Raw genomic sequence first — 25705 nt, forward strand, 5'->3', positions numbered from 1 at the left:
GAGAGGCTGCTTTACCCCCAGCACACAAGTGTCCTCTTGAGTGGCGGGGCCTGTGCCTGCTTTTACCTTGGTTGTGCCACGGAAACGGTGCACATGGGCCGAGCGTGTGGTCATCCAGCTACCAAACAGCAGGCATGCTGCAAACACCGATGCAAATAGCCTCAGGGCTCCTTGAGTTTGGGGCGCCTGTTGCGCCCTGCACACCACCTGCGAGCAAGCCAGGTGCTTTTCCAGCTATGAATGGGTGGAGTGGGGAGAAATGGGATTAGCTGTAAAGGCCGCCTTCAGTGAGTAAACATAACGTGTATATTAATGCAGAGCTTTCCAGTATGGGTCTGTGTTGTCTGTTAACCTCTGCCCCTGGGAGAAAGGGTCTGGCAGAGGCCATCGCACTGCCCCCGTGTCTTGGCTGCTTTGCCTGCTTGTTCCCAGCAGCACTCCAACCACCCTCCCCTCTGTTCAAGCGTGGTCACTCTGCATAAGTCTTCGCTGTCCTGCTCTGTTCAGACACTGACCCCCTGTATGCCCTTTGGGGCCGTTCCTGCGTCTTGGCATGTGGCTCCGCTGTGTGACCAGCCCTCAGATGAGCACCACAGCTCTGGCCTGAGTGGTTTGCAGGGGGAGCAAGGCTGGTGGCTGGGGGAAAAGGACCCGGCAGGTGTGCCCTGCTTGCTGCTTGGCTGCAAAGTGACAGCAGGCAGCAGTGTGGGGTGGGGCAGGAGAGGAAGATGAATGATAAGGGCTGTGTAACCTGCTGCTATGTGAGTGAAACTTGATAAGAGCCAGGGCAGCAAAGCGCCTGATGAGGCCCTTCAGGACAGAAACCTTCCCCTCCCTCTCTCCCCTCTGTGAAAGGAGAGCTCCCGCCCTGTTCCCCTCCTTATGCACACTTCTCTTAGGAAGAGTTTCCCATGTGCATCAGATTCTGGGTGAAACACTTGGACACAAACCATACCTTTCCAGCCTGATGACAGGCCATCAGCATCTCAGGAAGCTTTAGGTCAAGGCTAAAAGTCTGAATAGGAGAAACACCTGCAGACATGGCTGTGTGAATATAGTCAAACAACAGCAAAATGTCCCCCCCTGAGCTCGCCAGCATGGCCCATACCTTGCAAGGACCTGAGCAGGGAGGGGAGTGCGTGTAAGGCAACAACATGACCATGACCCCTCTGAACAGGGGAGGAGAAATGAGAAAAGGGATGGGGTGGGGGGCAAAAATCATCCTCCTGGTACCTGGCATGCCCAGTGGCCCCATGCCCACAGCTGCCAGGAGAAAGGAAGAGGCCCAGCAGGTCATGGCATCCTGTCTGAAGCTTGCTGCCACCTGCTTGGCTTGGGTGCCCTGTGTGATTTGCAGTTAACAGGGGCAGGAGGTGGTGAGCGGAGGTCCTTGGTAACCACCTCCTCCTCCTCTGCAGCTGGCTCAAAGGTGTCAACATGAGAGTGTCATTTGGTGGTGGCTCTGAAGGGAACTGGTTGCCAGCAGGAGCTGCTGTTCTCATGCCCCTCCCCACTACCCCAAACCAAGGACTGCTTCCTGGAGGATCCTGACAGTGGCTACATTGATGGGGTCCCACCTCTCTCCTGCCTCCCTTCTTCATCAGAGGACCCTGTAGAAGAGAGGAAAGCATGCCTGCCTGTCCCGGAGGGAGAAGCCAAGGCAGCCTGTGGCTTAGAGCTGCCCTCCCACAGCCCCCAGCTTCCTGAGGACACAGTTTTCTGCAGGGTGGTGGGAGTACTAGGAGAGACCCATCCCTGCCTTGACTTCTGCCTGTGAGGAACGGGGGAAATGAAGCTTTGAAGAATTTGGCCCACCAGGGCCTGGCAGGCTACATCCATACAGCTCGAACCCCAGGAAGCTGTCTCCCCTATGGCCTGTTCACTTCTGCAGTAGCAGAATAGCTAGAAGCACAAGGCATTTGGATATGGGGGGCAGGGAGCAGAGCTGGCATTAGCTGGTGGGAGCAGAAAGTAGTTTTTTTGGTTTTGCACTGAATGGAGAAGGCGGGAGAACCCCCTGATGCTTCAGGCGCCTCTGGAGGTGGTCAGTGAGACCTTTTAAGTACAGCATCCAGCGTACTTTGCATCATGGCTGCATGATGCTAAGAGTTTTGTTTGCTTCACTGCTATTTGCTTGGGCAGAGGGATGGCAAAAATTACCCACAGTTTACTTTTACTAGTTCCTCTGTTCCACAGAAATGTTGTGGGCTCATGCTTCCACTGGAAATGGTGGCATGACAACAAATGTGTCAGAGCATGGCAGTCTCTTCCCCGCCTCCTCCCAAGTGACACACAACCCGCAGCTGAAATCTTTGGGCTCCCCACTGAAACCAAAACTGTGCAAGCCGTTCTGTACCTCCATAGCCTTCCCACAAAGCCCCAACCCAAGTGACTGTTCAGTTGACTGCTCAAGATGCCATGTTTGATCTTCAAGGTGAAGGTGCATGGCCAGGGGGAAGCCTCAGGAGCAGGACCCCCCTCCCCTCCCGCTCACCAAAGCGGTTGAGGGAGAGCTATCATCACACGCCTTTTCATGCATGTGCAGGGGAGACAGGGAGCAGGAAAGCATGTTATCCTGAATGACGGCTGCATTGGCTGCTAACTGCCTTCAGTTTCCAATATGCCCCCACGATCTGCTGATGGCTTCCAGAGTATTTGTACGTGCAACACCATTGCCGCATCATCAGCCCTAACCCACTGTGTTTGGGGAGGAGAAAGGACTGTGCAGCAGAAGCTCCATGCAGAGGCCGTGGGGAGGCTGCGCGTAAGATGTGCAGTTAACCAAGTGCTGGGACCCTAGTCCCTCACATGGGGCAGGCTCTGGGTATCTGCTCTCCGCCTTCGCTAGCTGCTACATACCACAGTTCCCCAGGGAACGGTTTTTTAAAGACCTAACAGTCTTTGGGGTAGTGCCAGTGATGTATATCATCTCTCTATAGCTCTGAGACCAATGCAACAAGCCTCACACACCTCTTCTTCCCGAGCTTGCCCCCCCCCCCCCCCCCAAACATCTATGGAAAGGCAGTACCTTTTTGTTCAAGTTGGATGCTGAAGTGCTAATACCAGGAATTACTGAGGTAGGCTGTGGTAGGGAGCAGGCCGGGCAGGTGTCGCTGGTTGTGCCTTCACAAAAGTCTTCTGCAAGGTCCAGGCATGGGGCTCTGACATGATGCCAAAGAGCATGTTCTCCTCTGGACTCACCCTCATGGCAATCCCAGGACTCAGAGATGTCCAAGCAGGAGTTCGATCCCACCTGATGATCTGTTCAAGACCTTCGTAACAGGGGCACATCTCCTGTGCTACCTCCAATGAGCAGTTGTTGGGTTTTCAAAATCACAGCCGCCTTCTTTAAGGCGGCTTTAATTTTAATTTCTTTTATTAAATTTAACCAGATGCAGCCAAAAAATTAAGCCTAAAATTTAGAGCAATTTTCTGGATTGCTACAGTCCAGAGAGAGTAGCACTTTCAGGGGGCAGTTCTTCTCATCTAAGGCAGATTATTTTAGTAAGGGAGAGATTGCCTTCTGCTCTCCGGTGACTGTAGAGGAAGCATGGATGACTAGGTCAGACCAGACACCTAAGTTTCAGTCTGATGAATTAGGGCAATGAACCTCACCATTACCTCTTTTAATTTAAATATAGGCAGGACCAGCCTTTATATATAATTTCTATTTACTTTTACAAAAATATAGCGAGCATGATAGGACTGCTACTTTAAGCAATGGAAAGATAGGAGATTAGGTCCAAAAAGCCCAGAAGTAGCCCCCAGAATTGATGGCACTGAAGTATTGCCAATGATTTGTTACAAACGCATCTTAATTCCAAAGCATATCTGGGAGCAAAATATAAAAACAAGAAAAAAAGTTCCCTCTGTTTTTTTTCCCTCCCAATTTATAGATAGATATAGATAGATACAGACAATTTAAATCCGGGTCTACCCTTCTGGTCTGCAGGTCTGGTCTTTATGCAGGAGTGTTTGGCTCTGCCTTGGATTACTGGTGGCTTTCTGGTCATACAGGGAATACAGGCACATAAGCACCAGGCAGAGAGCAAGCTGAAGCTCTGTTTTTGTTTCTGTGTGAACAAGCGCACGGTCTCGCCGCTGTAAAGTGGAGAAGAGCCATGCAAACCTGGGCTGCCTGAGCCCTGAGCATTGCAGGGGACCGGCTTGCATCCTACCGCTGCCCGCTCCCTTCCAGCTGGCTGCTGCCTGGGCTGCACTGCCCGGCTGGCACCCACAGCTGTTTCACTCCTGAATGAGGCAAAGGGTTTTGTTTGCTTCCCCACTATTTTCTTGAGCAGAAGGTTGGCATAGTCACCCCAAATTTATTTCTCCTAGTTTCTCTGCTCAGCAGAAATTCTTAATTCTCTGCACTATCATGAAATACCGTGAGACAGTCATTACCTTGCCATGAAAAACAGGCAACTCAGAAGGCCTATGTTGTTCAGTATTTCTGTGCTGATGAATTTTGGCTGATAAGGCAGTAGGATCAAAAAATTGTTATGCTTTTCTAGAAAGCTCAAATTCTTTTTCTGAACACAAGTCAAAATAGCCAGTACAAAATATCATTTTGCCTTTGGCTGACAAACATACCACATGTGGAGCTAATGTCTGGTTTCATGATGAGGGTGTTATGGATTTGCAAGCCCCAGTTTATTTCTCTGTTCCTGAGGTATGGTGTGGTCCGCTTACAAATTTCATTGATTCTTGACCTCACTAGTTTGCATGTATCCACATCTAAATTTGAAGCTAGCTAGAAAATCTGCTAAGTAATGTTGTCTTCCTGAAAAATGCATGAATTCAGCCAACTTGCTGAATTGATGCAGTCGGTGGCATGGTTTTAACATATATAGAGCAGTGTCTGTACCCTTCAGTCTCATAGCTCTACCAGCTGTAAACCCTTATTCTGTAAAAATAAGAGTTCCGTGATTGCTGTGGTCACACTTTAGGGCTCTAATGTCCCATATCCCTCCTTACCTTTGCATTCTTCACCTTTGGAAACGGGATATTTGAATGAATATTGCTGAAAGGTGAAGGCCAGGGGTTACAAGGAACGCTAAGTAAAACTGAGTAAAGGATCTCCTTCAGAGACCCACTGAGAGCATGGTAGAAAACAGAAAACGTAGAGCTGCTTCGGGGACTTGCCCATTCTACCTGATAAGATCCCACCTCAATCCTGCTGCTTGGTGCAAACATCTCACATCAAAGGAGCAGCTTCTGAAGCCCACTGAAAGGAAGGGAGCTTACCAGTGGGGATGAACGCCCCTCGTGTCTTTTGAAAAGATCCCATGCTCCTGAAAATGCAACAAACCTGCATCGCTGACAGTGACAGGTGGTAGTGATCCAAAAACAAGGAGCAAGGAAGCAAAAGCTGGAAAATGCATCCCCTTTCTTATGCCTTAGTTCAGGAAACCCATCGCTTCTAATTTGTCTGACACTTCCTGCACATCACCCAGAGTCACAGGCCCGTCCAGCAGAGCACACACTTGGTGGCTTCAATACAGCTTCATGGTAATTGTTTTTGCTGTGATTCAAACCTTTCCAGATCCAGTGTTACCTTCTTTTTGATCTTCTTTAGTGTCAGAAACTGATCTCACTCATAGGTCTCTGATATGGGGAGCTGAGGCATACAAAAACCACCTGTGGACATAAGAGCCGTTTCCTGGAGTGCTTGGCAGGCACCTTGTAGCTAGGTGTGTTTGTGGTTCACAGTAACACTGTGAGCTACTGCAAAGCTTTGGCGGGAAAGGTAATAGCCTTTACTGGCTCATCATGGCTGACGCAACAAATGCGAAGAAGTAACAGCCTTGTGAGCTCTTCTCTTTCTGTGGCATCGTACACTCAGATCAGGTATCACAGAGGCTTGGTTAACTGATGGACTATTGGGTACCTTGCCAAATCTTTGAACCCTTTCCTGTTCCTAACAATAATCTGGCTGAGAGCTGATGTTTACCAATTTACAGTATAAGAAACACAAAGTATTAGAGAGGTTGCCAATCACACTGCTGGCTTTGTGCTTTGCTCCCAGGTGACCCATAACATCAAGTGTGTACAAAAGTACCTTGTAATTGTTGCTTCACATGGCTTCCCCATGAACAGATACAGTAATTGTCTTTGGATTTTAAGTGATCCCAGGGGCAAGGAGACATGGTCTATCCGCATGTGTAAGTCATCAACAATTGCTACAAGTTAAAATCTGGAGATCTTTCTGTGTTTAAGCCATGATCTCAGATCCAGGCAGCCTGCAGAGTGACAGGTTAGAGGAGATTAGTATCTTGTCCTGTCAGGAGACAGCTTTAAGATTTCACAACACCCCATGTCCTCTTCAAAGAATGAGAAAGGCTGCTAGTCTCATTTGCATCACTCAATACCACTCTAAGAAGGCATCCCTTCAGTTAATACATACTCTAGGACAACAAGCATGACACGACACTATTCCAAACATCCTATAAATCAACACCAATTAAAGCAAGTTACAGCATGGTTCTCCCCTGGGTAAGTTATGGGTTAAATGCTTTCAAAATTATGAAATACTTTCAAAATTGTAAGTGGTTTGCTTTGCACCTTTTCGTATTTCTACATAGTGGACCAAATACAGCCACCACATAAGTACTTGCAAGTGCTGCTGTAATTGGTGCTGCTTTCTCTTGCACCAAGGGCTGAGTTTGAGCCAGTTATCCCCATACAATAGTTCCACTTAATGAGAAAGACATGACCCAGATTCCAGACTAAATGAATAAGCTGAAAATTCCCAGGCTTGTTGCCATAGTTACTTGAAACCTACTGTTAAAAAAGGTGAGAACGAAGAGAGGGAGGAGGAGAAAAAGTGGGAAGAGGGCAATATCATGGTCAGGATTAGGCCATGTGATAGAGAGAGGCGGTGATCTTGAAGGAGCAGGACCTCAGTAATGACACTCAGAGCAGGTTATCCAGGAAGCCAGTATTTCTGCCTTCTGGTTGCTATTGGGTTGATTCTATGGACATTGGTTATTTAGAGCTGGTTACCACAGTGACTAAATGCAATGCACTGGCAGCTATTAGATCAGCAAAAGCAGAAAGGGATTGGGTGGGGAGAGACAGACTTCTCCACAATTTATTTAATAAAGAAATTGCCTCAGTTTAGAACACCAGACTGCTTGCTTTTCCACTTTATAAAGACAGTGAAACTTGCAGCAATGTCTTATTCAATCAGATAAATGTTTTAACCTCTGCATAAGATGACAGCAGAAATACTCCAGCTCTATAGAAGCAGAACTGCAGACATATTAAATTAGGTAGTTAGCATTGTTCTTCCCCAAATGCAGACAGGATCAAAGTATCCTGTGAAACACAGGCTGAAAACCTAAGAGAGCTGGTAACTCTGCTTGTGAATCTTTCATATATTACCATTTTATAGTGTTGGTAGTCACGTCAGCATGAAGAAACAGGCCTTATTCATAAAGGGCTTTGTGCGAAACCCACCAATAAATGTATCACACTAGTAGGTTTTTTTAAATTATTATTCTCTATCTTTTTATTCCTGCTCTTTACTTCCTTCCCTTTCTTCTGACTGGCATGTAAAGCAGTAACATGTGTCTGCACCCGTGCCAGTATAATACAGGTTCATGTACACTGGAAACATACAGAGTTGAAGTAAGTACATGTAAATGCTCCATGTATTAGACCATAATGCAGTTAGTATCTGCATTCATGGAGAGAGCTCAGGGAAGGCACTGGAGTAGTTGGAAGACTGCTCTGTCCTAATCTGGGATTGCATTTTCTGAACACTTTACTTCTATGTCAAAACCTGTCTTGGCCCCAAGGAGCAAACTCCCCCTTTTTTGCTGCCTTCTCTCAGTCTGTAACCTTGTTGAGACTTTTGTCCCTTCCCCCTGCCCCCCCCCCCAAGTCCTCTACATTGCTGTCCTTGCTCAGATGGCACCATTGTGCTTTGTATGGAGAACAAAAGATAACCCACAATGCTACGGAGAACTAAGTTTTACTAGGAATGTGTTTTCTCTGAGAGCTGGCAGGCTGTATTTGCAGTACCCTGGCTAAAGGGAGTCTTCTGGTTTTAGAGTAGGGAGAACTCGCTTCTTCATACAGAAGTCATAGAAGCAAAACAAAAAAGAGAATATACCATACATAGCAGCATTAGCTGAAATGATTCTATAGCATGGGGCAGGTGTGGGAGGTTGAACAAAACTCACTATAGGTAGCTGTTATAACCCTCATTAAAGGAGCCTTGCAAGTAATTTCTTCTGTTCTGACCCCACCATTATGGTTATTGCTTTTTTGCCATTTATTACTGTGTTACCAAATGACCTCCACATTTGAATCATAAATCAGCAAGCTTCCAGATCAAGGCCACTTAATCCTGCAACAGCAGAAGACATTGTGAGCTATTTCAATGCCATAGTAAGTTATAGTCTAAGTCTGCCCTTGAAGAAGTGGGTCAAGAGAGCTCAAGCTCAAACTGGGGGAAGACTGGGAATGACAGACGGACTGAGAGCTTAGCTGGTACTGTCTCCCACTTGAATTCCCAAGGGTGTCACATTCCTTACCAGCAGGCTAGCAGCACTTGCTCGGAAAGGTGAGAAATTCTTTTCTGTCTGAAAACATGAAAGGCGGCAGCAGCAAGACAGGAAAGGCCATGTGGTTCCCAGTCTTACTGTGGTGGAACAGGAGCAGTACACACAGGACAGTGCATGGGATCAGAGCAGCACAGTGACAGGGGACATCCTGCAGTTGAAAAGTTATTAGGATTAAAGCAAGCTGTGAAATTAAAACTGAATAGCTATTCCAGAATAACAGCATGTAGAGACAATCCCTATAATCTTGGAAGTTAAATGCAAATACTGAGCTCTAATTTTGGATTACCATTAATCAGTTAAGCTGGCATAGCCCCATTCCTTTATCCAATGCAACCTGTGTAAAAAAACCCAAAAACAAAACAAAAAACCCCCAAACTATTAGCTCCACTGAGGTATTCAGACTCAAGAATATAGAAATCTCCAGAGTCTCTTTAAAATGTTCTATTTTGGGTTACCCCAGACAGCATCATCCCAAAATGGCCATATGCTAACGTGTCTCAGTATTATGTGCTGGAGGAACTGGGTGCAGATTAGCTATACAATTACTTATTGCAATAGTTCCTCATTTCTCCTCCGTAAGGTTTGGGTGGGGTTTTTGGTTTGTTTTTTTCTCCCCCCAAGTACCATTATTTAAACAGAGAAATGTTACGTAAATGTCTTGATAAATAATGCTCTGAAGAACACAGGTCACATGAGCCACTTGGTGGCACTCTGCCCATCTAAACTTTTTTGTCACTAGGCAGATTGACAGGCTGTGGAACATCCACCCCAGCCCCAAGTTCCCCATCCCAGACTGGGCCCTGTCCCTACAAATCCCATGAAAGATGCTTTGCTCCACCCCTTCCCCTTTTTGTGGAAGCCTGTATGGACTGCAGGAAGCATCACCTGTTTAAAATCTAATCAAAGCAAGTTAGAGCCCACTTTCCACCTGCAATTCACTCTCACACTACTCCAGCATGAAAGAACTTGAGCCTCGCCACAGTGAATGGATGCGGGGAAGAAAGGAGAGAGAAAGGCAGAAGGAAATACATGAGAAAATATGGTGCAGGCAGCTACCAGGAAAATGAGAGAAGGTAACTCTTGTAAATGGTATTCCCTAGTTAGGGAAGTTAAGACAATCAGCAGCTCATGAACAGTGATCAAAGTGCCAGGTGAGGCTGGAGTATTCCATCTATTGCAAGCTTTACCCAAGAGCAGCCCAAAACACTACATTTCATACCTATGAAGTTCAAACTCACCTGTAAGTTATTTTCTCTCCAGAAATAAGATAACAAACTATAAGGTGCTAAGATAATCAGTTATCCTTATCTGCTTGTATCTCACTACTCATTTATACAAAAGTCTAACGCTGCTTCTATCCCAGGAGATAGGGAAGGAGAGAGATGACTACTTTTGTGACAAGACAGCAGTTCTGAAGGGGCAGCTTTATGCACTAACATTGCTAAAGCAATGACTAGCAGTCAGTACTAGTTTTACCCATCCAGCAGGGCATGCTCTATAAGCCTCTTTCTTGTATGCCTGTTACAAAATTTAGCCACCATGCAACTGGGAACACAATATCAGCCTAGGATTAAAGCAAGTCTTTTAACTGACCATCTTACAATTGCTAGAAGATAATATGTAATATTTACTCAGCTGCATAGCAAGAGCCCTGAATTCAACCCTGCCTATCATGGCAGGAATACTCAGTCAAGTACCCACACCCCCTTTTCCTTGGGAAGGAAAAAGTGGTAGGTATTAGGATCCAGAGGACACTTGCCTTAACTCAGTACATACAAAGGATAACACCATTTACTTTTCCAGCCTGTTTTTGCTTCATGCTGTTACAGTAATAAAGTGACACTCCATACTAAAGTTTCACTTCAGGATCTGGTATCACATTATGATAAACAAAACTTTTCAAAATGTTGAAGGGATTTATTGCCATTTGGAACATGTTTATTGTTCAAAAACACTGCACTGAAATAAAATTTATCACATACATTCTTTGTCATCTGTATCTTTACATCAATGTAACTTTTCAGGCAGGTCATGCAGGAAAACTCAATGAAGTCAAAAAAACTACTGAAAGGCACCTTGTGTCCTTCAGATCTTAGGCTCCAAACAAGTTAAGTTTTTGCCTGTTTAAGGACTACATACATCTAGAACAACTTAAACAGTAGGAAAAAAATCCATTTAGAACTTCTTAAAGAACAGTATCAGACTTCATTGCTTTCCTTCATTCAGTGCTATGCTTTTCTGAGTCTTCTTTAAATAATGTGCGACTTAAAAATGTATGTTAATAAAGTCTCTTTGCTGAGACAAGGCATGCAGTAAGGGGAGAGGGAAAGCTGGTCACTTCCAGACTGCCTATCTACACATTTGTTCTTGTAGATTACCAAGCTGCTGCTTAAGTTCAAAAAAGAGACCGAATAGGAATGAATGCACCCAAGTTAAATGGCTTTTAAGAATATGTTAATGTATAGAACAATGATACCACCTACAGTTCTGTTTACTGACCTCTGTTCACGTTGATTTGAAAACAAGTTGTCAAACCATCACGGGCCACTTTTGTAGACTGTTAGATAAAAAAAAGTTGGTTTTCAAATATTGCTTGTTATTTGGATGACTAACTCTTTACTAAAAGGGTAGTTAATTAAGGACCTGTAAGGCAGCAAGACTTTAAATGCAATGGTTTTCATTGCTGAATAGTACTTTTTAAAAGGCAAGATAAAAAAAAATTAGTAGAAGGATTCTTGGTGGGGTCATATTCATAAGAGGTGTTTCTGTTTTATCCCCATTGTAATTGTCACAGCAACTGTAGATGGCAAGTCTTCCTTGGTTGTAATTCGGGATGAACACATTCCCTGGCTTATTTCAAGTTAGATATTTAGTTCTTTTTCTCCATCCTGCCAAGAGAAGAAGAGCTTTTGTAAGAGTGAATATTGAACTGCAATTGCTGTAAAAAAATCTGGACTTGCAGCAGAACCTTAGGAATGAAGGACACCTGGCCAGTTATTTATGCAAAGGCAGGTCCACTTGCAGTGTTGTTCAGTCTCATTTTTTAATTTATAGTTCAGGAGGCTTCATCCTCTCATTGTTCCACATGGATTTCTTGGAGCAGAAGAGAGAAAAGGCATAATCCTGACTCATCAGGATTGCTTAGGGCAGTGTCTACACTACTTGCTACATACTGAGGGTACGAGACTGCTTGTAGTCTGTTCCCTGGTCACGCGCAGTTGGATCTACCCCATATATAGAACAGTCAGCTTGGAGAGGTTTTGCTTGATTTCTCTTTCAGACATACAAGCCCTTCACAGTTTTATGGGTGTTTCCATCTCAGGAATTAGTTACTGAGATGGACACAGGTAGACTAATCAACATAATACATGAGACAAAGCCCAAAATAGCCAGCAGCTGCTGAAAGCCCTGTCTACATCCATGACCATAAGGGTTTTCAGCCTTTTCTGTGTGCACCCCTCAGAAGCTTCAAAGGGGGTACAAGGCAACAAGTCTAGTTCAGCCTACCAACAACAAACTTGTTAATAGGTTTGCAAAAGGTAACGAAGTTAAACAAGTTCAGAAACCATCCAGGTGTTTGCACCGCAGCTAAAAGCCACTAACAGAGTGTTCCAAGAACCATCAGTTTATGACTTCCCCTTTTTAAAGTGTGACTTGCCTGTATTTGATCAATCGTCCTCCTTGAATAAGTTGTGCAACTTCATTAGTCAAGTGGCATGCAAAAAGAAGCCAGTTCCTTGGCTGCACTTTGTAGGCAAATCTCATGAAAGTCAAGGAGTAACAACACAGTGCTGCAAAACATGATAGATATTGTTAGTAGATTATTTTAATATCTGCATTTTGTTGAGGCTTAATTTTCATACTAGTGGAATGCAATGTCAAGTAAAACGCTTCTCACTGCTTTTGAGTTTTCCGATAATCCTACAAATTTGTCCGCTTTGAGGATCCAATGCAGGAAAACATGGAACAGTGCTAGTTTTTGCTACACAAGAAAAATCTACAGAGCTGCAGCTTTCCACAAAAACTCATTTTCCTCATATGTTTTCCTGTGATGCAACTGAAGCCTTTTTAATTTATTGCCTAAACTATCTCAGCTAGAGAATAAGAATTAATCCCAATGAGACATGGCCTGTCCTATACAATTGTTCTGACAATTTCTAGGACAGTATTTTTAAAAAATATTAATTATTTAAAAACAGTTCTTACTGAAACATTCTAAAATGGACTTTAAGAGAAGGAGGTTTCCATTCCCTGGAAACCATGAACGTTCAGAAGCATAAAGCTTTGTTACCTGCTTTCCAGGTGTGCTGGTTTTGGCTGAGGTAGAGTTAATTTTCTTCACAGTAGCTGGTATGGGGCTACCTTTTGGATTTGTGCTGGAAACAGTGTTGATAATACAGAGATGTTTTTGTTACTGCTGAGCAGTGCTTACACAGAGCCAAGGCCTTTTCTGCTTCTCACCCCACCCCACCAGCGAGTAGGCTGGGGGTGCACAAGAAGTTGGGAGGGGACACAGCTGGGACAGCTGACCAAAGGGATACTCCACACCATATGACATCATGCTCAGCATATAAAGCTGAGGGAAGAAGGAGGAAGGGGGGACATTCAGAGTAATGGTGTTTGTCTTCCCAAGTGACTGTTATGTGTGATGGAGCCCTGCTGTCCCGGAGATGGCTGAACACCTGCCTGCTGATGGGAAGCAGTGAATGAATTCCTTGTTTTGCTTTGCTTGCGTGCGCAGCTTTTGCTTTTCCTATTAAACTGCCTTTATCTCAACCCATGAGTTTTCTCAGTTTCACCCTTCTGATTCTCTCCCCCATCCCATTGTGGGGGGAGTGATCGAGAGGCTGTGTGGTGCTTAGTAGCCGGCTAGGGTTAAACCACGACACCAGGAAGACAAGAAACAATTTTAATCTACTCTCCTGCCATAAGTGCATGTAAATACAGGAAATCACAAAACTAGTGACTTCTTGGGTTGTAAAGTTTTGTTTAGTTTTCTGACAGGCTTAAAGAAAAAAAGTATCAGGAAATGAATTGTTCGAGAACACAGCCATTTTTTAGGTACAGAACCTAGAAGGTGGGAAAAATATTTGTACACACACCATGACATATATACTTACAAAAATTAAAAAAGCGTCTTAACTTTGCTGAGCTGGGTAGCTGCCACCAAAGCACTATTTGCAAAACAGTTTCACTATAGTAGAGACTATTCAAACTGGTCTTCCACCTCTAGGAAGCTGATAAGAGACTGACTTACTCTAAGCAGAACCTAGTGAGCATGAGGCTATAAACTTCCTTAACCGAAAGGTATTTTGCTTCAGGGAGAGAATTATTACTCAGAATTAAGTTATTAACTGAGTTAAGGAAGAGACATAATGCCAAAATTAAGCTAATAAATTAAAGCTATCAGATTTATGATCCTAGAGAAGTACTTGAACAATACAGAGACAGACATCTAGGCAAAAGCTATTCATGTTCCAAAAAAGGTGGAAAGAAATATTGCTTATACATTTAAAAAGAAATTCTCACTATTCCATGAAGTGTCATGCTAGCCTCTCACAGGCAACTGCTTTGCAAGGAGTTAACCTCCCTCAGCTGCTTTTTGCACCCTGCAGACCAAGCATTACAATTTCTGCACTTTGTCAGTGTTAATATTTAAGTCTCACACAAACCACAAGGCATCATTGTTCTTGATACAAAGAATAAAACTGTGTAAAGAGATGCATTCTGAACCAGTGCATGCAGTAGTATGAGATACCAGAAAAATTATACTTTAGGAGTGAGTCTGGTGATCAAAACTGCTAAGACTCAAGACCCGGCTCCCTCCCCCCAAATTATGGGAAAGCCCTCTGAAAGAGAGCTCTGCAACTTTTCAGTACCTCAATTTTTAAGTGGCCTCTTAAGTTATACAACAAGATATTTGATATCTGTATCTGCTTTGATCACAAGTTTGCAAGCAACTAATAGTGTATCACTGCTTGAAGGACAGAATCTGTGTTCTGTAGTCAGTTTACTGACAAGAAGTTTGTCTCAGGTCTTACCAAATGTCATTCGGCCACTAATGATTTCTGGAGATTTCTTCATATCATTAATAGCAGCAACAGGAAGTCCCCAGTTGGCAACTGGCCCCCAAAAGTGCTGTAAAGAGGGAAAAGGAAAATAAAGTTACAGAAACACAGGCCTCCTGCAGTATTCTTATAGTTTTCCTTAGCCACACAAAGCTTCAGAGGACAGGGTTAAGGGTAAAATTCCAAGTTAGGACAGGGACTACTTTTGATGTAAAGGAGAAAAACTAAACCCTTCTTTTAGCAGGATCTAGTCTTCAGGAGGGAAGGAAGAGGAACTCTCTCTGAATCTTCTTGCAGACTGGAGACAAACTACTGTAAGGCCATTGAAATGCAGTTTGTGTAATTATACCTCAGCCATCATTAAGCAGTCTGATTGGTACAATAACCTCATATAATAACCTCAGATTTACAGCTCACTTCTGTGCAGAAAATTAGCATTCATCTCTTTCAAATAAAGCACCTCAAAAATGTAATGAAAACACAAGGACTTGCTGAAGTGAAGAACTGGAACTGTTCTCATGTTATGCTGAGAATGAAGAAATGCTCAGCAAGCATCTTCTTCCAAGTGCTAGCACCATCTCTTTAAAAGAGCAGACCCATGCAGCCAAACCAAACTGTTACCTAGAGCTTCATCTGCAATTGCTGAAATAACTTAGTGACTACCTAAAGCTCAGTGATTAGACAGATAGAAGAGTAGAGCAGTTGGCTACAGGTGTGTACACAGAGAGAAAAAAGAGACAAGTGGAAAGAATCAAGTCAGAAAAAAACTGACAAGGGCTCAGTTTGATGCGTATTGTCTAAAAGATTCCAAACTGAGAAAAACAGCATCATAAATCAAATTTCCACTACTGTTATAAGTAACAAGGCTTCAGTAGAATTCTTTCCACAGAAGATACATGTGGTACTTGCATCAGCTTCTCCTAATGGGAAACTAAGGATGCTCAAAAGTAACTTGGCTAGATATGGCAAGAGATGCACCTTGCAAGAAAAAGCTTTGCAGATACCAGCTATACCCATTCTTTTGACACTTCCCCTAACTGTAACACTGCAGATATTACAATGATTTGGAATTGTCAGGGGGTATTTAAGTTTCTTGCAATTTTAGTTCCAAGATACTCTTGCCAGTCTGGATACTAGCTTGTAACACTACAATAAGATTAAAAGCCACACCTGCTTCCTGCAGATTTGCATTGCAATACAAGAAACAACTAAAAAAAAGTATAGAAAAAAGTGAGTTTAAGTTGTACACACTGTTTTGATAGTTTAACCATAGTGTAATATACAATACAATGTAGTATTTCCACAAGTGTCTACAGAATGTGCATTGGTCCAAACTCAGATTTATAATAAGAGTATTTTGAAGAGTGCAATAAATGCAGTTGTTTACTATATTCCTACTGATAGGAAAATTGACATCGGTAATGGTTAAAGCCTCTCAAGCACATCAGAGATAACAAGGCGTAACTGAGAAGAGTTGCATGGCTACATGGTATTTCCACTGTACAGCTATGGTTAGCTAGTGTAAAGAAATGTACCTATAATACCACTTACACACAAGATATGTTGCAACAGAACAAGAACATTAACAGAAACTGAAGTCAGCAGCGCACAGGATGTTGTTTTAGAGGCTTCAATGTAGCTATTTAAATAGTTCTAAAGGACAGTAAGAGGACCAGAAACAAACATCTAGTCACATAACCATGATTATGTGCACAGTAAAACAGCAAGACAACTTGTGTTAGCATGACCACACTAAAGCAGACTGCAAAAGGTAACTGGTGAGGCAGTACATGTACTTGGTGAGGTTTTTACAGTCAGTTCAGGAGTCTCATTTAAACAATTTAGTTTCAGAAAAATAAGCCTTTAAGGCTCTAAACTTGTTGATTTTTTGAATCTATGAAACAATTACAGCTTTGAGAGTCTTAGTGGTGATTTCTGTTTTGGAAGGTAAATCAAGTCAACTTGGCCTTTTTTCTTAATTCAGCTGCCATTAGAACATAAATAATACACTATAGACTATGGACCACTTCAAGCTCAGGCTGCACAAGCTGAAGAATCATCAGTTCACATCCCAGAAGTGCTGCAGCAGTAACTTTCTTCTGCTGACCAGGGAGGTAGATTTGGAACTTCCCCACTTGAGATGGTTATCCAGTTCTAAATGCTTCCAGGCAGGCCGCCCTTTCAAGTTTCTGCACACAAGAATTAAACTACACCTATACAGTTTGTCTTTGGTCTACGTAGAAGAGCAAGTCTTCCATAACATTATGATTCACAGTATAACAGGCATAAAATACCCACTCCCAGTTTCAGGAGTAAACAAAGGCTGAAGGAAAGAAAAGTCTGTAGTGAGAGTTATATGGTACCATTTATTGCCTGAAGTAAAGCTAGTTAAAAATAAGCCAGGTAGTTCATTTATCTACCAATATTGTTGCTGTGCAGAAGAATGGCTCCAGATTGATCTGATCTCCTTAGCAAAGAGTGTGTGTGTGGGGGGAACAAAACAATGAAGCCCCTTTAATTTTGTAGCGATTACTTTAGGAGACATTCTGAAGGAGCTAGTTTGGTCACCTTAACCTCAGACTTGTGAATAAATATTACTAGTGCATCACTCCTGGAGGTTTCCAGTATGCTTTTCAGATGCAGGCAAGGTCCTAACAGTGCTGAGGCAAAAAGACTGCAAGTTACTGAAGTTAGGGAGAAAGTGAAATCAGAAGTCCCCTCCCTTCTCTTACCGTACTGTTTGAGTGGGCCATCATTGTTTTCCATTCAAAAAGCACATGGAAGAAAAAAGAAAAAACCTGTTAGTTTCTTTCATAATCGACATAAAGAAGTGTACCACAAACAGAACATAGGTAGAAGTCAGGAAATTGCTGTGGCATTAACCTTGATTAATGTAACAGTATTAAAAGTCCTGTTTCCCTCAAGAGCTGTCACTGTGACAAGTGTTTGCTGCTCAAGTACCTTCTTCCTAGCAAGATAAAATCCTATTATGGTCTGGGGAAGACATTCATCCCCTGTAGACTTCAAAGCGTCCAAGATCCTACCCCAACTAGTTTAAAAACAATGCCAAAAGCAGTCAAGGTTTGCCCATGACAAAGCTGAACAGCTACAGTTCCTCTGTGGAGGTTCTGAAGAAGTCACTTGGAATTCTTTGTATACCCATATAAGTAGGTCAAACCAAATGCTCCCAGAGATCTTAACTGTCACTAAGCTCAGGCCAATTGTGGCTGTACCAAACATGAGCTATAACACATTTTCAGTGATCTAACATGCAATTACACTCCGCTCGTGTATGGGGTTCATTTAAGTGATCACATAGGTACCAATTTATTTATGTAATAACTTAGTGATCTATGCATGAAAGCTAGACTTCAGTATATCTTTATGATTGTTTGCTATTATATCTTTGAAAAGGCTTCAGAACTTTTAAACATTCTCTTTCTAACAAACATACTGATAGGACTCAGTTCTGAATTATGACTTATAAGAAACCAGCTACTAATAGAAAGCCTACTGCTGACCAATTGCTGCTCATCTACCACTGCCCCGAGCTACGGAACACTTCCTAACAGTCACTTCTCTCACACTGATTTCCATCTTCTTAGAGCACTGTTTTACAAATAGCTATGGTAAGGGAACAGTCAGGTCTACTTAGGAAATCACACTGGATGTGCATTTCAGTGAGTCTTTGTTAGAAGCCGCAGGCTGGTTCAAGATGCTTTGTTAGGGTGTCCTTGACTAGTGTAACCACTTGTTTTTTGTTTTCTTATTAACTGGACTGCAGCAATAATTAATTGAAGTTCACAAGACAAGTGCACACTTCAATTTTTTCATAAAACCTTAACTAACCAAGTTCAAATGTGTCTCTTGGCACAATGTTTTTGTGCCAACAGAAGTCAGCCTTCATTTTTAAAGTGGAAGTGGTTTTCAGGCAAGTGAAAGCCTAAAATAGAATCAAACTGCTGCTGTTTTAACAGAGTAGGCAGCTCTGGCTAAGGTCTTGCAAGGTTGTCCTCCCATCCACGTGAGACTGGAACAGTCATTATACTCCTAGAAGAGGGCAGATCAAGGTCATATAGACTCTTCCAGAAGCAGGCATCTGCTCCAAAGCTCTGCTGCCAATACAGCTGCAACAAATGCACTGTATCTAATAGCAAGGACACCGCAGCAAGTGCATGAGTCTATTTCTGATATGACACCATTCCTAATTAGTAGTTTCCAAGAACTACATTCAACCCCTTGACAAAGGGAACACTTTGTACTAAAGTTTCCAGAACTATGGACAACAGTTGTTGGATTTACTCACTCAACTTCTGTGTAACTATCTAGACATCACAAGAGGAACCATCAGCTGATCAATACCTTGTACTTTTACTACAATCCATTCCAAAAAGGGGAAGATTTTTTCCAAAATTTTCGCATGCATTTTCCTCATACTGGCAATGAAGACATTAATAGGCCAGAGACCATTCTGCAAATATAGATGAACTGTCACTTCTTGTTTCCCCCACACTGCCATCCCCTAAGTGGAAAGAGTATTACTCTTCTGCAAGAGGTAGATTGTTTAGTTCTCAGAGCATACAAGATGACAGCAGACACTGTCCTTCAATTTCTAGCACAGACCAGTAGAGGACATTTTAAGTTCTCATGTCCTTGTGTTTAAAGATTTACTAAGGAGAACTGAAAATCAGCTAGTTCTAGTTATACTACTGATGCTACCTCTTTTAAAGTTCATTTCCATTAAAAGAAAGGTCCTAGGCAGCTTACGTCAACATAAGTGCTCAAGCTTTACAAGGAACGAACTATCTATCTATTTCAAATCCATCTACAGTAACAGAGTCAATATATTTGCATTAACTGCTGAGTCATCAGGAAGAGACACTTCAGAAGTGCCCCAAAAGATGGCAGTCTCTATGCTTATTTTTCTATTACCAGAAGATTTTGGGGCTCCTTGGGATTCGTTATGTGACTAAAGTAATTTAGGCTTCTACCACAAGAAGATGCCAGAGCTTGTCTAGAGTGGCCTACAGATTTTTCTCTCTCAAAAGAGGAAAGCTGTTTTACTGGATGTTTTTCAGAAGATATCGTTTAAAATCTTTAGGACAGGAAGTAAGAGGGCTCAGTTGCCTACTATTAGTGGCTTAGATAATACAACTTCAGTGACAGCTGACATTTTTAGGATCTACAGAAAGAAAATGCAACTTCCAAGTTCACAATGTATAGAGCTACCAAGCTTTCATATGCTAATCAGCTAGTTTTAAATTCACATTACTGCTGCATTTTACAAGAAGCAGGAAAAGTCTACCTACAACTTACATTCTTACTATGCTTACTTTAAAACACTAAGACACAGTTAGGGTAAAACCATACTTACATGATTTACAGTTATTCAGATCCCTGTTAATAACCACTTGAGACACCAGATGTGAAACTGGCAGAACATTTACTTTTAAAACTGTCATTAATAATTAATTTATCTTGTTTCTTTGTGCAAGATCCAAAAGCTACCCCACAATGTAATGCAATTCTAATGCCAGATATATCCACCTGAGAAAAGCAGCATGCATTCGTTACGCTTGCTTTCATGTTTTCAAGTTATGAAGCTGAAACTGAAGCTACTTATTCCAATAGAATCCAAACTTCTGCAAGTTTTGATTGCCCCAAGCCATAATAATGGAACACAATTCCACCGCTTTGGGTAACTTCAGTTAGTCTACTTAGGGTCAAGCAATTTAAAATGCAACACTGGTATCACAAACAATATCTCAATTCATCGTTTCCCACAAACAAGTTTCACATTTATAAAACCTTGTTTCACTGCAGTGATTAGATGCCAATTTCTCGAACAGGTACCATAGTCTCAAAGCTCTGAGGAAACTCTTGCTCTATGAGCAAGGCAAGAAGGGAATCCTCTTCAGGATAGAGTCCTGCAGTCTGAAGAAGCAAGAGCCTTCAGGAAGGAATGTAAAGAGATACAGCTCTAAAGCACACTTACTCCATTTCTCCTATGGAGAAGGCAGACTACAGTCTTTTGTTGACTGTTAATCTAGATTTTAAACTCAACATAAAGCCAACAACTTAGGCACTCATCTCCTAGTAAGCAAGAAACAATGCTGAAAGGCCATACTGGATGGAGCAACTGACTTCAGCCCTTCATGACACACCCAGTAACATAAGCATAAATAAGCAGGTATCTTTGTACCTAACAAGGCAGAATCCATCCCACAAAAGTAGAATCCCATGGAAAGCTCTTTTTAGATAGCTTATTTCAAGGCTAGAATTAGGATGAAATACAGCTAAAAGGCTTATTTCAGCTACCTTTTCAGTCTTTGGTAAGGAAAGAGATACTTCCAGCAAGTAACTGTGGTGGTGTTAGGAAGCAGCTGTTACCTCTTCCAGATTTTTCTTTGTTTTTCTAATTGTCCTGGTTTCGGCTGGGATAGAGTTAATTTTCTTCCTAGTAGCTGGTACAGTGCTGTGGTTTGGATTTAGGGTGAGAACGAAGTTGATAACACACCGATGGTTTAGTTGTTGCTAGGTAATGCTTACACTAGTCAAGGACTTTCCAGCTTCCCGTGCTCTACCAACTGAGAAGGCTGGAGGTGCACAAGAAGCTGGGAGGGGGCACAGCCAGGACAGCTGACCCAAACTGGCCACAGGGATATTCCATACCATGTGACATCATGTTTAGTATATAAACTGGGGGGAGTTGGCCGGGGGGCAGCAACCACTGCTCAGGAACTGGCTGGGCATTGGTCAGCAGGTGGTGAACAGTTGCATTGTGCATCGCTTATTTTGTATATTCTTTTATCATTATTATTATTTTCCCTTCCTTTTCTGTCCTATTGAACTGTCTTTATCTCAACCCACAAATTTTAGTTTTTTTTCCCTGATTCTCTCCCCCATCCCACTAGGCAGGGGGGAGTGAGCAAACAGCTGTGTGGTGTTTAGCTGCCTGCCAGGTTAAACCACAACACTAATTAAGAAACAGACTGCTGTTTTACTGGCCATTTACATGCTTCACACGAATTCTGGTACAGTTAACTAAATGTTAACATTAAAATGCATCTATCAAGCTTACACAGTATCTTCAAGACTTTCAAAAGGAATCCACATAGAAGCCTGCTCTGACCTTTCTTCATTTTGCTTCAAGGATGCTCTCTTCCTTCTCATATTTTACTCATCTTTTTGCCCCACCGTTTCTGTGGAACTTGATTTTGCAAATGCCAGACAAACCCTTCTGCTTACTGAGCCTTTATATTACAATCCCTCTTCCATGCAGGCTTACACCATCTCTTGCTACTTTAACCAAGACTAAGTTTCTCAGATAAACAGATGTCCTCCTACATGCTTGCTCAACATCAAACATCAGTTGCAATAGATGTAGGTAGAACAGCAAGCAACAGCTATAGCAAAAAGTTGCTCAACTACCTTTATTAGAAGAGCCCGTTTTTATTTGTTTAATTTTGTCAAACTGCTTGGCAGCCAAGAAAACTTCAGTCTGCCTACTTGAGACAGTTCCTATACAGCAGTTCAACCAGATTTACGCAAGCATGCCGCAATTGTATCTTTAAGGCATTCTTGCGATTTCAGTTCAAGGTGCCGTACCCCTTACCACGGCACACAGACTGAAGCTTGACAAGAGCATTGAGCTGTCTGGGAGGTGACTTAAGCCACATTCACATGAAACTGGGGCTTTAACAAGCCTCTGAAAAAAGTACCTATTTAGATCTCTGAGGATGTGTAAATAAGCGGTCTTAAGACCGCATCTGTTACCAAGCCTGCTTCCAGCCCACAACTGAGCAAAGCTCTTTCTGCCCTTGTTGCGGGCAGCGTCCTACCAATTCTTTCCTAAAGAGACATTTGACCGCTTTACCCGCCCCCGCCTCCTGCGCCTGCTGCCACCTCTGCCCCCCCAGCCAGCGCCTGCCTGCCGCGGGGCAACGCTCCGCACTGGAAGGAGCCGCTGGGTTTCGCAGCCGGGAGAAAAAAGGTCACAGAGACGCGCAGCCGCCGCGGCAGTTTCAAGCCCCGTCGCTTCGCTTCAAGGTCAAGCCCGGTCTCCCCGGGGTGGGGCGGGCGGGCGGCTGACGGCCCCGACGGCCTCCGCCAGCCGAGGTGACGACAGGGGCGCATCGGCGCCGCGACGGCACGGCGGGCCCCGCGCCCTGGCCGCCCCCTCCTTGGCACCTCCGGGCCGGCTTCGGCTTCGCCCTCGCCCGACCGTCGCCCGCTCCCTCCCGCGCTCCTCGCTCCCTCCTCCCCCCGCCCAACCGCCGGCGAGGGCGAGCCCGGCAAAGGTCAAACGACGCCGCCCGGCCGCCGCCGTCTCGGCCGCCCCGAGGTTGCGGGGGACGGACGGGCGCTCGGCGAAGGGACGCCGGTCCCTGCCGCCCGCCCGGGCGGCGCGGCGCGAGCGGCCGCCTGAGGCAGAGGCGGCCGCGGCGGCCGGCGACAACCCCCGCCCCGCGCTCACCTCATCAGGTAGTCCCTGAACTCCTTGCTGCGCACATAGTCCACGGCCTTGCGGCCCAGCGCCCCCGCCATGGCGGCCCTCGGCGGCAGGAGCGCCCAGCCCGCCCGCCTCGCGCACTGCCGCCACCGGCGCCGGTGACAAGTCCTCCGCGCCGCCGCCCGGCGCCCGCTTTACGGCAGCGCCCACGCCACCGCCCCCTCCGTCACCATGGCGCTCTCGACGCCTATTGGCTGCGGCGGCCCCGCCTCCCTCCTCCCGGGCTCCGAAACCGGCGAGATGGTCGTGGGGAGGGGGAAAGGCAGGGTGCCGTAAAGCAACGCGGCGGGAGGACGGGGGAAACTGTCGCAAAGCGCGACGAGGAGGGTCGCCGTCGGCGGAGCTGCCGGCATTCCTCTGCAGCCCGCGGGGGAGAGCCGCGCGGCGGCTTTCCGCGCCGCTATTGGCTGCAGGGCGGCGGCTGGTGGCTTCCCATTGGCCACCGAGCTGCGCATCCCGCCCCCCGCGGTGTCTCGCTCCGCCCCCGTCGGTGGCGCGTGTTGGGAGAGCCGGTCGGGCTGGGCGCGCAACGGTCGCCGCCGGGCTGCGGGGGGGGTGGTGGTGAGGGGTGTGCGGGTGCCTGGGAGGGGTGTAGGGGTGTGCGGGTGCCTGAAGGGGGTGTAGGGGTGTGCGGGTGCCTGAGGGGGGTGTAGGGGTGTGCGGGTGCCTGGGAGGGGTGTAGGGGTGTGCGGGTGCCTGAGGGGGGTGTAGGGGTGTGCGGGTGCCTGGGAGGGGTGTAGGGGTGTGCGGGTGCCTGAGGGGGGTGTAGGGGTGTGCGGGTGCCTGGGAGGGGTGTAGGGGTGTGCGGGTGCCTGAAGGGGGTGTAGGGGTGTGCGGGTGCCTGGGAGGGGTGTAGGGGTGTGCGGGTGCCTGAAGGGGGTGTAGGGGTGTGCGGGTGCCTGAGGGGGGTGTAGGGGTGTGCGGGTGCCTGGGAGGGGTGTAGGGGTGTGCGGGTGCCTGAGGGGGGTGTAGGGGTGTGCGGGTGCCTGGGAGGGGTGTAGGGGTGTGCGGGTGCCTGAAGGGGGTGTAGGGGTGTGCGGGTGCCTGGGAGGGGTGTAGGGGTGTGCGGGTGCCTGAAGGGGGTGTAGGGGTGTGCGGGTGCCTGAGGGGGGTGTAGGGGTGTGCGGGTGCCTGAAGGGGGTGTAGGGGTGTGCGGGTGCCTGAGGGGGGTGTGGGGGTGGGCGGCCGCAGCCCCCTGACACGCGGTGCCTGTGTGCCTCCGCTCAGACGCCCGTTGTCCCCGGCCTGGGTCGGGCCGCCCCGTGCAGGGCCAGCGCCCGCTCAGCGGCGGTGCCGAGCAGCGCCGACCCCGGCAGTGGCATCCGTGAGGGCAGGGCGAGAAGGGGGCCCGGCGGAGGGGGAAGCGCCCTTGCCAGCTCCTGTCACTCCGGCGGCAGGCTTGCCGTGCCTGGATTGCCGTTTGCCTTTACCCGGAGCCCTCGGGAGGTGAATGGGCGAGTCTCTGCTTCCTCTCCAGCAAACGGTGTTTTCCCCGTCACCGCGGTGGCCGAGATGACTGAAGACTCAGAACTGGTGTATCGCAATGGCGCATAAAGCAGGACGGAAGTAAGAGGGCCCATAATCGCTTCGGTGATTTTTTTAGAAGATAATCCTCTGCGGTTTTTAAGAGCCCAATTTATGGACTTTGCATTTTTGGAGCTGGGAGTACAGGGTTATGACAGAGCACTGCAACGGTTGAGCCTTCCCCCCTGTACCTGGAATGGTCTAGGATCCCGTCTCCCACCAGCACTTTCTATTTCATACCTGAGCAGAGGTTACTCATTTAGAAGGGAAGATAAACTCTAACCCTGCTAACACCATCTCCATAAAATTTGGGCCATACAAACAAATACCTGTATGTGAATTACTTCTTTTATCTTTGCTCAGTGCACTAGAGATAGTGAAAATGGATGTTTATCTCCTCTGCTTTCCAAAGACTTGCAGCCTCAGTTTTTACAGTCTAGAACTGGGCTGAGAGTGCAGCCTGGGGCATGCCTACGCTCTGCAAGAAGCCCTGGAGGTCATGGATGCTTCGTTTCCTTCTGCTTCCCTCCTCTTCCCTGCAGGATCTCGGGGGGGGGGGGGGGAAGAGTAAGAGCTCTGCACCCTTCTCCCCCTCAGTGCTTGCTTGGAGAGCTGCAGGTTTGAGGAAAAGCAACATGTATACACATCCTCTCCTTTTTCTATATCCGCAGCACATGATATGACACCCCACAACCACCCCTGGCTTTGCTGTGTGGGAAAAAGAGTTTTAATCCCCTGTCCTGGTTTCGGCTGGGATAGAGTTAATTTTCTTCCTAGTAGCTGGTACAGTGCTGTGGTTTGGATTTAGGGTGAGAACGAAGTTGATAACACACCGATGTTTTAGTTGTTGCTAGGTAATGCTTACACTAGTCAAGGACTTTCCAGCTTCCCATGCTCTACCAACTGAGAAGGCTGGAGGTGCACAAGAAGCTGGGAGGGGGCACAGCCAGGACAGCTGACCCAAACTGGCCACAGGGATATTCCATACCATGTGATGTCATGCTCAGTGCATAAACTGGGGGGAGTTG

General features: G+C 45.6%; 1 protein-coding gene across 2 annotated transcripts in view; it reads right to left on the bottom strand.

The window, feature by feature from the left end:
- Nucleotides 1-10469: 10469 nt before the first annotated feature.
- Nucleotides 10470-25705, bottom strand: part of MPC1 (mitochondrial pyruvate carrier 1) — a 546410-nt gene continuing 531174 nt past the window's right edge. The window contains exons 1-5 of one of the 2 annotated variants that reach the window (XM_076333983.1): nucleotides 23118-23272; nucleotides 21113-21116; nucleotides 14615-14711; nucleotides 12232-12364; nucleotides 10470-11461 (exon numbers count right to left, since the gene is read on the bottom strand). In XM_076333983.1, the coding sequence (XP_076190098.1) occupies nucleotides 11443-11461; nucleotides 12232-12364; nucleotides 14615-14711; nucleotides 21113-21116; nucleotides 23118-23188 (324 nt within the window). In that variant the 5' untranslated portion in view covers nucleotides 23189-23272 and the 3' untranslated portion in view covers nucleotides 10470-11442. Of the gene's footprint in view, nucleotides 11462-12231; nucleotides 12365-14614; nucleotides 14712-21112; nucleotides 21117-23117; nucleotides 23273-25705 lie in introns of those variants that run through there. The other variant, XM_076333982.1, reaches the window with a different exon arrangement.

The sequence above is a fragment of the Aptenodytes patagonicus genome, chromosome 3 (genome assembly GCF_965638725.1).
Source record: "Aptenodytes patagonicus chromosome 3, bAptPat1.pri.cur, whole genome shotgun sequence".
NCBI lineage: Eukaryota > Metazoa > Chordata > Aves > Sphenisciformes > Spheniscidae > Aptenodytes > Aptenodytes patagonicus.